General features: G+C 40.7%; 1 protein-coding gene across 4 annotated transcripts; it reads right to left on the reverse strand.

Moving 5' to 3' along the window:
• Window positions 1-386: 386 nt before the first annotated feature.
• si:dkey-32e23.4 (dynamin-1-like protein) lies at window positions 387-14,237 on the reverse strand. Of its 4 annotated transcripts, none has more exons than XM_058390003.1 (19): window positions 14,049-14,237; window positions 13,178-13,274; window positions 11,762-11,865; window positions 11,463-11,604; window positions 10,285-10,320; window positions 9,842-9,888; window positions 9,681-9,749; window positions 8,760-8,846; window positions 8,492-8,654; window positions 7,937-8,057; window positions 6,652-6,990; window positions 5,982-6,102; window positions 5,464-5,619; window positions 3,696-3,785; window positions 3,309-3,407; window positions 3,075-3,188; window positions 2,807-2,916; window positions 2,103-2,262; window positions 387-626 (listed from the first exon to the last, which is right to left on the reverse strand). In XM_058390003.1, exons 3-19 carry the CDS (start codon window positions 11,861-11,863, stop codon window positions 570-572), a joined length of 2,013 nt encoding a protein of 670 aa, XP_058245986.1. In that variant the 5' UTR covers window positions 11,864-11,865; window positions 13,178-13,274; window positions 14,049-14,237; the 3' UTR covers window positions 387-569. The 4 variants fall into 4 exon arrangements, with proteins under 4 accessions (XP_058245986.1, XP_058245988.1, XP_058245989.1 ...); XM_058390005.1 differs by having other exon boundaries at window positions 13,154-13,274; XM_058390006.1 differs by having other exon boundaries at window positions 13,145-13,274.
• Between the last annotated feature and the right edge of the window lie 1,089 nt (window positions 14,238-15,326).

Raw genomic sequence — 15,326 nt, forward strand, 5'->3', positions numbered from 1 at the left:
AAAAACGTCTCTGAATTCGTCGGTAATCACACAGTAAATTAGCATTAGATTAAAAAATATACTCCAGTTACTCATAAAAGTAAAGAAAAAAGAAGAAAAAAAAAGCAGGACTAATAGGTGTTTGGTCATTATATGGGTTGGTCCACTACGAACCTTGGAAAGTGAGTGCAGTTGTAGCTGCCTGGTGGTTACTGAGAGCAGGAAAACAATTGATGTTTGTAATTTTCTTCGGAGGACGTCGGAAAGAGTCCAAGTGCTTCTCTTTAAGTTCAGTGCATTTTGAGTGTGCCTCTTAATTCAGGGGGAAAATAAGCAGGCGTGTTGTTGTACTGACCTATAGTAAAGATGAACAAGTTCTCTGGCTCTGTCTTTCTTTCTTTCACACACACACACACACACACACACACACACACACACACAGTACCTGAAAGATTGAGTAGTTATACGTACGTTTGATGCATGTGCTCTAGGAATCGTTTAAATATCTACGTGACATGGTAGTGAAACATACGCGCGCGCACACACACACGAACATGTAAACACACACACTCGTCGACGTGTCGCTTTGGCTACCACAGGTGTGTCTCTCGGATCTCGGAGATGATGTTGTTAGCTTTCTGGAGCGCCTGAGAAGACAGAAGAAGGGACAAGGGAGGAAAACAGAGAGACGTTTGCTTTAACAAAGAGAAGCAGAAGAAAAAATAAATAAATCACACTATGACACTGAATGAATAACACTGATGATCTCCTCATCATGGCACCTGTTAGTGGGTGGGATATATTAGGCAGCAAGTGAACATTCTGTCCTCCAAGTTAATGTGTTAGAAGCAGGAACAAAGGGCAAGCGTAAGGATTTGAGCGAGTTTGACGCAGGGCCAAATTGTGATGGCTAGACCACTGGATCAGAGCATCTCCAAAACTGCAGCTCTTGTGGGGTGTTCAAACATGGTCCAAGGAAGGAACAGTGGTTATGGGTGGCCAAGGCTCATTGATGCACGTGGGGAGTGAAGGCTGGCCCGTGTGATCCGATCCAACAGACGAGCTACTGTTGCTCAAATTGCTGAAGAAGTTAATGCTGGTTCTGATAGGAAGGTGTCAGAATACACAGTGCATGATGGGTCAGGGCTGGGTTGGCGGCGAACACAATATTAGGCGGGTGGTCATAAAGTTATGTCTGATCAGTGTAGACTAATGTGGAATCACGCATATGACCAGGTATGAGATTGAGATTAGTCCAGTAAGATATTTTCCTGCACGCCACAGATACTGAGTGTTTTTATAGCCCTTTTAACAATGCACATTTTCACAAAACAGAAACGTATGAATTCAGTAATGAGCAAGTCAGAGGGGATGGCGAAGAGGAAAAGCTCCTTGAGACGACCAGAGGAAGAAACCTTACAAATTCAAAAGGAAACCCATCCTCATCTGGGTGACACCATTATTATAAATTAATTTCCCTTCTTTATCTCTAGCCATTATTCTCTCAGCTCTCTCATCAGTGTTTTCGCCCTCAAAGCTGCTGCTCACTGAATGTTTTGTGTTTTCTGCTGTTCTGTGTAAACTCCAGAGACCTTAGACAAATCTTAGGAGATTTCCGAAATACTCAGACCATCTGGTCCATCTGGCACCAACCTTGTCAAAGTCAGTGAGATCACTTGTTTTTCCCTGCATTCTGATGTTTGATATGAACATTAACTGAAGCTTGAATGACTTGAGTCTGCATGATTCTTTAGACCGCTCCGCTGCCACAGGATTGGCTGATTGAAAGGCTGCAGAAATGCACACGGCTTGGATCGAGCTGCTTGTGTTTGGTTCATGTTTCAGGCTGGTGAAATACTTCCAGGGTCAACATCTGGACCACAGGCTATTACCACGACCTCATCGGAATTCTAAAACTAATAGATTTAACTGTCTTGTAGCTGGCCAGTGCTCATATTTGTATTCACTGCCCATGTCTGGAAATGGACATCCTAACAGCTCATCTGCATAACTGCCAACTCACCTCCCTCAGGTTGCTCATTAACCTATCTGTACCTTATTTATCTTACGCTTATACGCACACACACACACACACACACGGGTACCACTGACTACACGCTTACCTCCAGCATGTGGGTGACCTCAGTGCGCTGCTGTGCCGTTTCCTGAGACTCAATGAGCAGCTCTTGCAACAGAGGCTGCTTGTACAGCTGACCCACAAGCTCACTCTGCAGACGCTCCTTCACAAAGTTCACCAGGAAGTGCATCACTGCTTTAGGGACACTGAGGTGAGAAAGAGAGAGAGAGAGAGAGAGAGAGAGAGATGGATGAGAAGGATGAGGGACTGGTTAAGATCCAAGACGCTGAATATAAAGGTTGACATTTTTTCAGGGCTCTAGCCTCGCGCTACTTGAAAGTTGTAGGTTTAAAGCTTAGAGCTGCCTGGCTTAAACCCGTGTAAAAAGGACAACATGCTGTAGCAGCCTTTATAACAGTCCTGCCTCTGGCACAAATTACAAGGACGCTGCCTGGTTGTCTACAGTTCTTCAGATGAAGAGGACCAGAGACGTGACCTTTAGCTTAGGAGATGCTCATACACTTCTGAGTACATTTACCCTCTATGTCGCTGTAACCGAACTTGAGCATCATATTGAGCACACAGTCATAAACTGCATTTTATATCTACGTTTTTATAAATCCATGCAGTTTCTCTTTCCAGGCAAGAAGACAAACAGTGGAAAGAATAACTGACAACATTCTAGTGGGCAATAAATTGATACCAGAAAATGCATGATGTTAATTTTGTACGCAGTTTTCGCCCACTGACCTGTCCTGGATGTTCTTGCGTACGATGAGGAAGTAGCACTTGATGAGGCGCTGGATGACCTCGCAGTCCCTCTGCTCACGTGTGCTCAGCTTTCGAGAGACCGGCACTGCCTGCAGGAAGGGAAACATATCAATCAGTCAAGTCCTAACGGCATAGAAATAAATAAATAATGCCACATTTACAGAGAAATACACCAAGCTGACATAGTTTTTTTTTTTTAAAGGTAAAGGAACCGGATCTAGGGTGATTTATTTATTTATTTATGTACCGTATCCAGGAGGTTGACAGTCTTGCTAGGGCTTCCAAATCCAGGCACCGAGCCCTTTTCTTCAGACGGCATCTTATCATTCTTCCAGCGCTTTCCTCCATCCAGTGACTCAGTCTGTGAATGGATGGATGCATGGCATGAGTTTTTATTTAATATATGACTGCTATGTTATGTTTCTGTACACATGAAAGAAAATAAAATGATGTGTGTGTGTGTGTGTGTGTCTACCAGTACCTGTTGGCTGTTGACAGAAGCAGACACTTGTGCAGCATCTGTGAAGTCTGGATGCTTAGTATTGATGTACGCAAGTTCTATTGCCACAAGATTATGGACCTAAGACAGAAACAGAAACCAACACACAGATCTGTCTTACTATCCTTGTGAGGACCTTCCACTTACATATCCTATATTACACTTAAACCTAAATCTAATAATATCAGTGCTTCTTTTAGTTTTAATGAATAAATCATTTTTAAAAAAAGGCAGTTTTCCGTGTTGGAACCAACTAGAATGTCTCCACGAGGTCAAAACTCTGATATCCCACTACCTGTGTGGACATTTGGTCCCCATCAAGCTGTAAAAAACATGTCCAAACACACAAACCCAAACACAGGTCCGTACCATTTCATTGGTTATTGGAAGACGTTTTCGGAGCAAACTGGTCACCACCTCCAGTATTGAGTCATGCAGTTTGGGAAAGCGCAACAGTTCCTGTGAAAGCACACACACACACACACGATCTGTAGAATCAACACTAGTCTTTTACAGGTTAGGGATAAATAAAGCCATTATTTAACATCTGAGCCCTACTTTTTTCCCCCTGATCTATTACGATCCATTACCGAACATGAGCCGTTATCATTACCTGCGCACCTGTATTCTCATTATGAAATATTTAAAACTGAATCGGAAAACAGGAAACAGAAGCGTGATAATGTGTAATGAGTGCAAACACAGAAAAGAAGGAGGACAAAAAGATAAGGAGGTGATGAGAGGAATTTTAATGAAAAGTCTATGGCTTTGAGAAAGTGCGAATTTGATTAGTTATGTGAGAGAGAGAGAGAGAGAGAGAGAGAGAGAGAGAGAGAGAGAGAGTGTGTGTCATGAAACTCGGAGGAGTCGGAAAAAAATGACGGCAAAAAAAGTGACAGATATAATTATACGCGCTGTGATATTGTGCTCACAGCATTTGTGTTGTTATTTTCCATCTTATTGGGTATGAGTAAAAATGTTTGGTTTAGAGATTTGACATTAATGTAGTACGTGAGAGTTTTCAGAGAAGGTGTATACAGAAGTGAAAAAACTGAAAGAAAAGGGGGGAAAAAAAATGATCCCGCCTTCTTGTGTCCTACCGACTCACAAAACTGAGGACTTTTAAACGGCATGTCTTCTACGGCTAAATGGTACACTATATTACCAAAAGTATTGGGACACCCCTCCAAATCATTGAATTCAGGTGCTGTTTTTCAGGGGTTGGGCTCGGCCCCTTAGTTCCAATGCTTCAGCTTCATACCAAGACATTTTGGACAATTTCATGCTCCCAACTTTGTGGGATGAGTTTGGGGATGACCGCTTCCTGTTCCAACATGACTGCACACCAGTGCACAAAGCAAGGTCCATAAAGACATGGATAAGTGAGTTTGGTGTGGAGGAACTTGACTGGCCTGCACAGAGTCCTGACCTCAACCCGATAGAACACCTTTGGGATGAATTAGAGCGGAGACTGCGAGACAGACCTTCTCGTCCAACATCATCACAAATGTGATTCTAGAGGAATGGTCAGAAATTCCCATAAACACATTCCTAAACCTTGTGGAAAGCCTTCCCAGAGGAGTTATAGCTACAAAGGGCGGGCCAAATCCATATTACATTCATGTGCATGTAAAGGCAGATGTCCCAGTTTTGGCCAGGCTCCGCTATAATTCATCCCAAAGGTGTTCTATCGGGTTGAGGTCAAGACTCTGTCCTGGTCAGGACTCTGCATGCTGAAGCATCAAGTGTTCCTTTCACTGGAACTAAGGGACCAAGCCCATTCCCTGAAAAACAACACCTGAATTCAATGACTTGGCAATATAGTGAAGATATTAGATACAACATAGCACCTGAATGAAAATCGAGTGAGATTAGCATTCCCGTTTTGTGGAAATAGAGCATGTTTTAAACATTCCTTGTCTGGTAAACAAGTGGCCGCAAATAGACATGATGAAGTGGCCCTGAGTCAAGTACCCTTCATGGTGGAATGAGCAAAGCCAATTACACACCTTCCACTCAATTTCAGAGTGAAATTGCACCTGAATCTTCAATACTGCAAAAAGGAAGATTAATAAGAACAAGTCCTTCAGAAGACTAGTGGTTAGACTGCAACACTGTGTGTGTGTGTGTGTGTTACCTGTGTACTGTGGGACGAGCAGTGCTGGATAATCCTCTGCAGCTCCTCATGAACGAGCTCCACGCAACGCAGACTCGGCTCCTCCAGTCTCTTGATCTGCTTCTTCACCAGCAGCTCGAAGCTCACCTCGGGAACAAACAGCGCTGGCCGCGGACCCTGCAGCACAAGTACGGTGTTACCCAGAATGCACCAGGGTGGTTCAGACAGTTTATGGCTGCATTTAATCATCTTTCTATAATTAAATCCTTTCAGTGAATTTAATCTGCATGCACTGACTGGTGTGAAAGTCTGCACTGCAGTTGTTGTGGCACACTATTTTAAGAAAACGTGGAGCTGAAAATCTCATTATAAACTGACAGGCAAGCGTTCTAAAAATTTAGTACAAGTGTAATCATGCTCTGATATGTGACATTCAGTCAAGCTGAGCTTTAGGCATGATTCGGTTTAATATCTGAATGACCTTTTTAAAGAACACACAATTCGGCTAAAATGAACCAGCGAAAGATAACCCACATTACCGTGGCATTTCGGATGGCCGTGAGAATGTCCAGCTCGGTGAGCCCTCCCAGCGGGTCGATGGACTGCAGGGTACGGCCGAACGTCTCGTGGAATATATAACAGATCCGAGCGCCGCCACATCTGGAAAAAGATGTACCAGAGACAGCCTGAGTGGTAGATTGTGGCAACAGACAGCACTTAAGAGCAGTTATACACTTCACACATCAATAGGCTGAGTGGAAGTGCACTACAGGCTGGAGTCATATTTCCTTTCCCTGAGTGGACGTAATGAGCTCGGTCCTCCAGCTAATTAGCCGCCTGTCATTTTCGCTCAGCTGCACAGAGGAAATGTGTGGCTTTCCGTATCTGTCAGACTCTCAGGCAAAGAAAAGCAGCTCAGTGGGATGCTCCACTCATGTTTTGGGGGGGAAATATATATAAGCAACAAGACTGCAGGTGGCAGATGTTTGAGTTTAATAAGGCTGTTGGAATGTAAGCGATAATTTGGCACGTAGACAGTAAACGCATCTATGAATGGACAAAAAACTGGAGTTTACAAGTATAATTCAAAACATTACACTCCCTTCCAGTTCAATGCACGTGATTCGTTCATCTTTGTCGGTTATTTCCTGCACCTACTGGTTTGTTTCCCCGATTTGCGGATGTATAAAATGTACTGAAGCCGCTCACAGCTCAGAGGTCTGGATGTGTCGAGCCGTGCCCTCGATGGTGTTGCAGTAGTCCGTGGCGAACTTGGTGACGATCTGCAGCAGGGTGGCGCTTTGGTCTTCCACGGGCTGGCCGTAGCTGCTCAGCCGCGCCTGGAACTGGGCGCTCAGCGCCGTCACACGTGCCTTCAGCTCGGGCAGGCAGTCGCGGATGTGGTGCATGAGCAGACGGCTCAGCGTGCGTGCCAGGTAGCGCGAGCCGCAGCGAGACGCTAAAGACGGATAGTGGCGCTGCAGGAACGCCTGCTCGTCACGCCACGCATCTGCTACGCTCTTCTGAGTGTTCAAGTCGTGCTGGCTCCTGGGAGAGAAAAAAACAACAAAACAATAACAGAATGTTCACTTGCTGCTTTAAAAGCCTCATTGAAAACTTTACATTAATGAACCTGAACATTAAAAATGCCTGTGTTTCAAGGTGTAGTCTATTCCAAGCAAAGATCAGTTTACTACATTTTTCCCAGAAAAAAAAAAAAAAAAAAACTTGTACATGGTCATACAAAAAAAAAAAATAACAGGAATAATGTTGAAATACTGCCCACTTGTGGAAAAGGAAAGCTACTAGCAGGCAGAGTGAAGGATTTGGGTCACTAATAGCTCACTTCTGCCTTCATAAAGCATAAAATGCCTAATTAGATTCTCATCCTAGCCACGCAAAAAGTCCACAAAACTGGGTTGGAAAAATAACACAACGGGAATTTTATAATCCCATTTCGGCTTTGTGTCTGCTCTAGGAAAGCATTTCTCCCGGGTTGTAACACGAGCAACGATTTGGTCCGAAGGAGACTGGAAAATTCCACTGCACTGGCAGATTAGCAGTTTCTCACCCGCCGGGCAGCAAGAGAAAAACTCAGCTTGGGCCAAATGCAATAATCAATGAGCTGATATTATACTATGAAGCTTGAATAAGAATGTGGAGCGAAAAGGTGGAAGATTTCACATGTTCTGAATACATTTCTGGTATACAACACCATCCAAGAATTTTGGCAATAAGAGTATATCCATATGCATATGCGTATACGTTTATGTGCATATAATTTTCTATAAGAGCAGCTTAGTTTCAGCTGCAAGGCAAATCACAGGATCGCTTTAGAGGCTTTTATAAAAAGCCTCTCCTCATACTCCTTATACCCTAAGGTGTTTCCAGGAACTGTGGCTGATGAAGCCTTGGGGGAAACAGGCAGTTAGGGTAATTTGTCATAGTGAAAATGCGTGCATATTTTATCTCTCCGCTGTTATTAGACTCTGACCTGTTGACCACCCCGATGATGCCGAGCTTGACGGGGATGATACGGCCAAGCAGAACCTCCAGTGCGTCCGTCCCAGCGTCCATCAGATCGAGCTTACTCACGACCAGCAGAGTCCTTCGACCTGGAAACACACACACACACACACACACAAGCAGTCAGATAAAAATATCTGTAAAAACAGTGTGGAATAGAGCTAATTAAATATTATTAAAAATGATAAAGCAGCTTTCTGAAATATGGAAATTCTGATATATTTTTTTTTAAAAATCATTCAGTTTTATATTGCAAGTAAGTGACTGGTTTGATGTTTTGTACATAATCAACAGAAAAGTCTAAGAGGGTTGTTATTTCTGTAAATGTTATTTTTATTTAAAATATATAATTATAAATGTTATTTATAATTCTTTAGTCATTGCAGAAATCATCAGAGAGGTTTGTGATGCAAATATCTATGACAGAACTGCCTTTAAGAATGACTTTTGTCACTAGTGGGTCCAGTCTACTAATTTAGAACTGGTTCTAGAGACAGAACACCGAATAGCAGAGCTCTCTCACCATCAGGGTCGACCTCTCGGGCCAGTTTTAACGCGTCCGAAGTGGCCAGGTCCGAGTTAGCCGGAGAGACACACAGAATCAGAGAGTTCGGGTTGGAGATGAAGGACAGGATCATCTCCTGAACCTGAGTCTCAATATCTTCTGGCTGGTCACCTACTGGCACCTGGAGGAAGGAACATAAAGAAATGTGCGAAATGCTGAAATCGAGCCACACAGCAAGATTTCAGCAACAAATGTGCAGAAAGAAGAACAGTTTGTCTGTGGTTACCTTGGTGATTCCAGGCAAGTCGACCAAGGTGAGGTTCAGAACGTTCGGGGAGAATATCTTCAGATGGATGGGGTCTGAGCTGATACCCTACACGTGCACATACAATATCCAGAACATTTTTAGAAAAATTTTAAGAAAGATGAAATGGCCTTAAAGAAAAAAAAAAGAGTGATTTATGGATTTTTTTTAATCAATTTTATTAATTCAATACTATAAAATAAAAGACATTTGAATGAACATAAATAGTATTAATAAAAAGAAAACGTACTGACAAGCACTCCAATAAAAGGTTATTTAAGGATCCACGCTCGAAGCTTTGGTTATATTCTAGAAAAGGGGGCGGGGCTACCAGGAGACGACACCGGATAAGAAAAATTTCAAGATGACCGATGACATCTCGGTGGAAGACATGTCTTACAAATGGCTTTTAAATTAGCTCACTGTGTGCGATTTATTTTTCAACATTTTAATATCTCACCATATTCTGCTAAATCTACTGTAGCGACATCACATTACATGGGATCTTATACTGGTATAGTAGTGTATGGGTATAGTGTATCATTTGGGACGCTACTTCTATCTGAGCGCAAACTTTGCCTATGTTTGGAGAAGCGATCTGGAGAGATTTCATTTTTATTCGTTGCTATTAAACAAATAATAGTATAAGAGTATTTTCAATCTAGACATTAACTGTGTTGTGTTGTTGCTCCGCCTTCAATGAAAATGAGTGAGGATGGGGGCAGCGTGATACCTGTCCCATTGGGCCTCTAATAGAGATTGTTTGGGATGCAGCTATACTGTTTTGTGCTCACATACTTGGTGTTTAAGTAACGGAATTTAGCTAAAAATTCAGATTTTTAGAGCAGGCGAGTCTTTGTTCAACCTGACTTCAAGTTTACAGATTTACTTGTACCTCAGTACCTTGTTGTTAGTTGTTCGGTCAGTCTCCTCCTCGATTTCAGTCCGAATGTCGTTGAAATCTGTAAAAACCTGTCAACAACATAAACATTCACTTCAGCTCAGCTCCTGCGTCATCGTACACACACGTTCACCTGATGGACGAGACTGAAAGGGTTAAACACCTGGTGTTTGCAGTGAAGGAAGGTTCCCCATTCCTCAGCTTTGATTCCTGTAATGAGAAATAAAAGAAAGCATTTTAATTCAGTTAGGCGGTTTAATTTAGCATTGTGAGAGCGCACTGTGGAGGAAACGTGACTCCTTCACAAGGCTCTGTGATGAGATGACAAGTAAACCGAGACCTCAATTCAAATTTCATTCATTTCTCTTCGCACAACAATGAGTCTTTTATAATTAGCGTGAAGACGATGTAGCGGAGATGTTACCTGTGTAATGCGGTTCGGAAAATGAAATAATGAAATGGATGAAATGTTGAAAGGTGGATATAAGTGGTTTAAAATAAAAATTAAAAGAAAGAAAAGTGGTTTCTGGGATCGACGACGTGCCGGGTGAAGTAAACAGACGGGAAGGGTTCATGCGGATTAAAGAATTATTTACACACAGAGACCTGGGAAGTTCTGAGAGTTTGCTTTGGTCCCGTTTTCTGTGGAAGAGTGAGAAGACAGAAAGGACAATCCAGAAAAAATGTTAACAGAAGCATAGAAATGTCTACAATTGGACAAAGTGCACTTTCACAGATTGCAGAGACAGAAGAGTCGGCCATACTGAAATGGAAAGGATTGATCTGATTAGTGCAGGAGCATGCTGTTAAGTAGTTAATCATCAGATGTGAATTTTGTTGAATTCTGTATAAGTTTAGTTGTAGTTATGTTATAGCAGCGATAAACAGTCTTTCCCTCATCGGTCTTTATCTTTTGTCTCACCTGACCTTAATAACACTCGAGAAACCGAAATGCCCTCAAACTTTCCCATGGAAAACCTACAGCGCTATCTTGATTTTTCACAGCACTTGTGAGGATGTTACTATGACATAAATAAAAGAGCTGCTGTCAAAAGTGAAATTAGTCACAGACTCTTAACAACAGACGTCTTTTCATCGTCTTGCTCTCTTTTTCGAGAGTCCTCACTTTAGGAATCACATGTTCCTTAGTGTCAACAGTTGTCTCTGATCAGTGCTCTCATTCACGCCCTCAACTGGGACAACACATTGGACTAGAACTTGGACTTTTCTGGTTTATTTCTTATATTTACGATACAGCAGATTTTTTTCCTTGTACATATAATAATATCTCTGTTTTTTTCTTTATTGTAACTATTTTTTTTATTCTATTTTACTCTATGTCTTTTGTAACAAGCAGTCAAAAAGCATTTCGACTAAAATGTCTCTATATATATCACACTATGTAAACAAAACAAAGCTGTATGAACCACTTACATTTTTTTATTTGCTTCTAAGTGTCCTATGTTTATATCCACAGCATTTTACCCTTGCAGTCATTATACTGCACACATGCACTGTATCTAGTGGTGTGTTAGTGTACTTAGTTTTCATTTCACTATGTACTCCACCAGCTCTATATGGCTGAAATGACACTAGAAGCTTCTTGACTCTTGGCTCGACTTGTACGGTTATGTATATGACAAATAAAATCTGAACTGGATCTTTGCTAGGACAGTGGTTTTCAGACTAGGTGCTTGAAACAGGGGCTTGGGTCTGCAGGAGTTATTAGTATTTTATAGCTTGGACGTTGCTGTGACACACTGAATGCAGCAGCGTGTGGTTACCGTTCTCCTGTTTGCGCCGCTCCTCTAGCGGCAGGACGTTCACCAGCTGCAACACTAGAGGGCGCCGTGTGACTATTCCTGACCCACGGGGTAAAAAATCTCGTCCAACCAGACTTTCCAGCACAGAACTCTTCCCGCTGCTCTGTGTGGTCAATCACAAACACAACATGGAAACTCTGTATAGCATCTAAACAGATTTCTATGGCACTATTTTCATGATTTGTATCACATATAGTTACACAAGAACTATATAGCTGATTGTGTCGTTCTGGGCCACTGGGCCGCCATGTTGGACCGACCTGTGAGCCAACTACGACGATCTGAGGGAGCTGAATGATCTCAGCTCCGACGGTGAGGAAGACCTCCTGCAGCCGGTTAATGATGGGGATTAAAGTTTCCATCTCTGAGAGAGAGAGGGAGAGGGAGAGAGAGAGGGGGGGAGAGAGAGAGAGAGAGAGAGAGAGAGAGAGAGAGGGAGAGAGAGGGAGAGAGAGAGAGGGAGGGAGAGAGAGAGAGAATGCAATAACTCATAATGTCATCAGTTTAATAGGTGATCTATACTGGGGTTGTACTGTATTGGGCTTCTGCCAGTGGTGTATTTTTTTTAATGATTCTCTATGTGGATGAAAAAAGAAAAACACTTCTATCAGTGACCTGAAAAATAGTCCCGGATATAATTGTTTACCTGGTCATAGCAGGTGTGGGTGTGAAAGTGAAACATTCATTTATAGTTGTCCTACAGGTTCATCATCATACTAAAAATAAATTAGACTTATCATAAAAGGCAGCCTTTAAATTAATAAATGAATTAAACGAAAATGAAAATGGTCAAAATTATGTTTTTATATCTAGGATTATAAAGATACAGTCCAGATATTTGAATGCAAATGTTGTGAGCATAACGAAAAGAGTCATTGAAAAGGATTCTAACTCAGCAAACCTTTTTTTTTATTATTATTATTATTATTCCGGCTTCTGCAACAATAATTTTGATCACGATTCATGACTTTTGATAATGTTAATGATTATTACGCAGCCCTCATATATGTGTCTGTAAGTAAATAACAAAGTACACGATAAGAAGAATATTATTACAGTCTTTACTGTAAGTTTGTTTAAAGAAAAGTTGAGAAAGAAGGGCTGTATAAAACAAAGCAAGAGAGAGAACGGTATTTGGAGATGTATTTGGAGCACTGTTAACCAAAGTTTTTGGATGGATGAATGAATCGATGAATCAATCAATCAAACACCAAATGACTCAATTACTGAATCAATGAATCAATCAAATACTGCATGATTCAATGAATGAATCAATAAATGAATGAATGAATAATTCTGTGAACTAATAAATGAATAAAAAAATGATTTGGTGAATAAACCGGAAAAGAAAACATGGACAAGAGGAATCACGAGCAAATGAATTTAACGAATGAAACATCACTTCGAGCGACTTTGGGTTACTTTACATTACTGAATCGTGTTTCGTACAACAGAACTATAAATAGACGTCTATTAGTTCGCTTTCATGAAAGGATTTATTTGTACCAGGTGTTTATGGAAATTAAGATGATTCATTTGGTATCTGTGACTGTTATTATTACTGATGTCATTTGTTTTGGAGGAGTTTTGAGAGATGTGCGGCTTTTAAGTCACATGCTACAACTAAACAAATACTTATTCACAGGAAGCACCCGTGTATCCGTGTGTATCCGTACTCTAGCAGCCTCCTCCGTCCTCGTTCCTTGATCCCTAAAAGATGATGGATGCCAACCAGTTCCCGGGTCTTGGGCTGAACGTTGTCGGATTCAGGAACTGAGGAGAGAGAGAGAGAGAGAGAGATAAATTAGAGTTATGGGACGCACCCTATGAATCAGTGAAGATGGATGAATGAATCAATCATCAACCTTTAATCGATTCATCCATCAACCAATCTCAAGCGAAATGGGATGGTAGTATTCCTCTGACTGAGAAATAAAACTGGGATGGTTAAAACATACCTACCTGAATAAATTAGAGCCTTGGTGAGGAGTGTAAAAGGTTTTAAAACCTGTTAAATGTATTATTATTATTGTTTATGTGCAATTTTTACATGGTTACTCCATATGAAGTAAATAAAATCGCTTTCTAAATCATTTCTACAGCACAGCCATACTCATGCTTGTCATTTCTATCTAAAACGTAAAATTCCGCATGTTTACAGATGTGCTGCCAGATGTGCTGAGTGATACAGCAGGTAGCCCAAGACGTTACTGCACTATATATCTAAGAAATTAAAACCCGTAACCTTTAGCTAAGAGTAAAATAACTGCCCTGTGATGTACGTTATCCAAGACGGCTTTAATGCAAAACAAACACAGTTAATTACCTAGCTAGTTAGCTCACTGAGAGCATGGGGGAAATAACTGGTAGGCCGAATTCTAAATAGCGCTACACTGGAAATGAAGTGCACTAGATACAGCTTTAAAACACCCTGACTGAGTGCGCCTAGGTAGTGAGTGATCAGCCGTTCGGTATCCAGTGAAACAAAACGTTGGCTAGCGAGCTAATTGATTAGCAAGCAGGAAAATAGCTAGTTAGCTAACTTACCCCAATGCAAAATGATGTTTTTCCTCAACGTCGCTGTAATCTTCACAGCCTTACGTGCGCCATTCTAACGAAATAATACAGTTTATCTTAAAAAATAATAATAACTAATTTACTTCATAGATTCACTTCCTCAGCGTCCTTCCCGGAGCAGCTGTCAAAAGAATATTAGGGGCGTGTGCCGGGCATCGTAAAAGCCTCTGATTGGTTAATACGCCTTTGACGTTTTGTTTTGCTGTTAGTTGATTGGAGAGTTTTGTTGTCAATCACAGCGTGGACACGGCTACTACACCCTTTTCCACCCAGCATCAGCACCTTATCGTTTAATAATATTTCTTAAATCATGTATTTATATAGAAAATTATTATTATATGTTCCAATTTTCTTAAGGTAGTAACCATCAAGACACTGAAATACAGATTTTAAAATATAAGACTAGAAAGATCAAATATTAAGAAACATTAAATAAATAGATATCAAAATATTATATTATTATTATTATTAGTAGTAGTAGTAGTAGTAGTAGTAGTAGTAGTATTACTGTTGTTGTTTGTTTTTTGTATGTTTGTTGACTTCTTCATTAATGTAAAAAAACAAACAAACCCTAAATTACAGAGAATTAAAGAGAAGCAAAAATGAAAGAGAACCAGTTTTGGCAATTATTTTGAACTATATTACATTATAACCTTAATAGAGACAGATGTCACTTTTATTTTAAAATGAAGCTTTCGGTGGAATAGGAAATGACATGAAATCTGATTGTATCTTTTATCATTATGCTCTTTTTAGCTCATTTCTTTAGAACACTTTTCAAATCAATCAGTAAGCACAAAACATCCACAAACTGATCAAATATCTCTATTATCTATTTTGCCAAATATCATAAATGTGTAAAGTGGAAAAAATAAGTAACAAGGGTGTGGTTATAAAATCATAGAACAAGAATCTGAGCAGAGAATGGCTGGATCCTGGGTGTGCCCTCACCCATTAAAGCTGGGACTCAAGACTGTGCTTGTCTTCTTCACTTCTTTCTCGGGGGGATTAATGGGTGCTGAGATTTCCACACAACTCTTGGTTCTCTAGTATGTGAATATAAAGGCTATAAACCATCCTCTTTGTTCTGTAGGGAAACAAAACACTGTATTCAAATTTAATTCAAATACTCAGATGTTAATTAGGCCTTATGGAAAGATAGAATAGACCTGATGGAAAAAATAATACAACAAATAATACTGCTTTTTTAATCATAATAGTTTCTATTATTTACATGTTGATACTACT

The sequence above is a fragment of the Hemibagrus wyckioides genome, linkage group LG05 (assembly GCF_019097595.1).
Source record: "Hemibagrus wyckioides isolate EC202008001 linkage group LG05, SWU_Hwy_1.0, whole genome shotgun sequence".
NCBI lineage: Eukaryota > Metazoa > Chordata > Actinopteri > Siluriformes > Bagridae > Hemibagrus > Hemibagrus wyckioides.

What these genes read in the sequence shown, in the direction of transcription:
- si:dkey-32e23.4 (XM_058390003.1), bottom strand. Translation starts at nt 11,863, where the DNA reads ATGGAAACTTTAATCCCCATCATTAACCGGCTGCAGGAGGTCTTCCTC. An exon ending in TCGTCGTAGTTGGCTCACAG is followed by an intron (nt 11,605 to 11,761) that starts GTCGGTCCAACA and finishes TTGACCACACAG; the next exon opens with AGCAGCGGGAAGAGTTCTGT. An exon ending in CCGAGAGGTCGACCCTGATG is followed by an intron (nt 8,058 to 8,491) that starts GTGAGAGAGCTC and finishes GTGTGTTTCCAG; the next exon opens with GTCGAAGGACTCTGCTGGTC.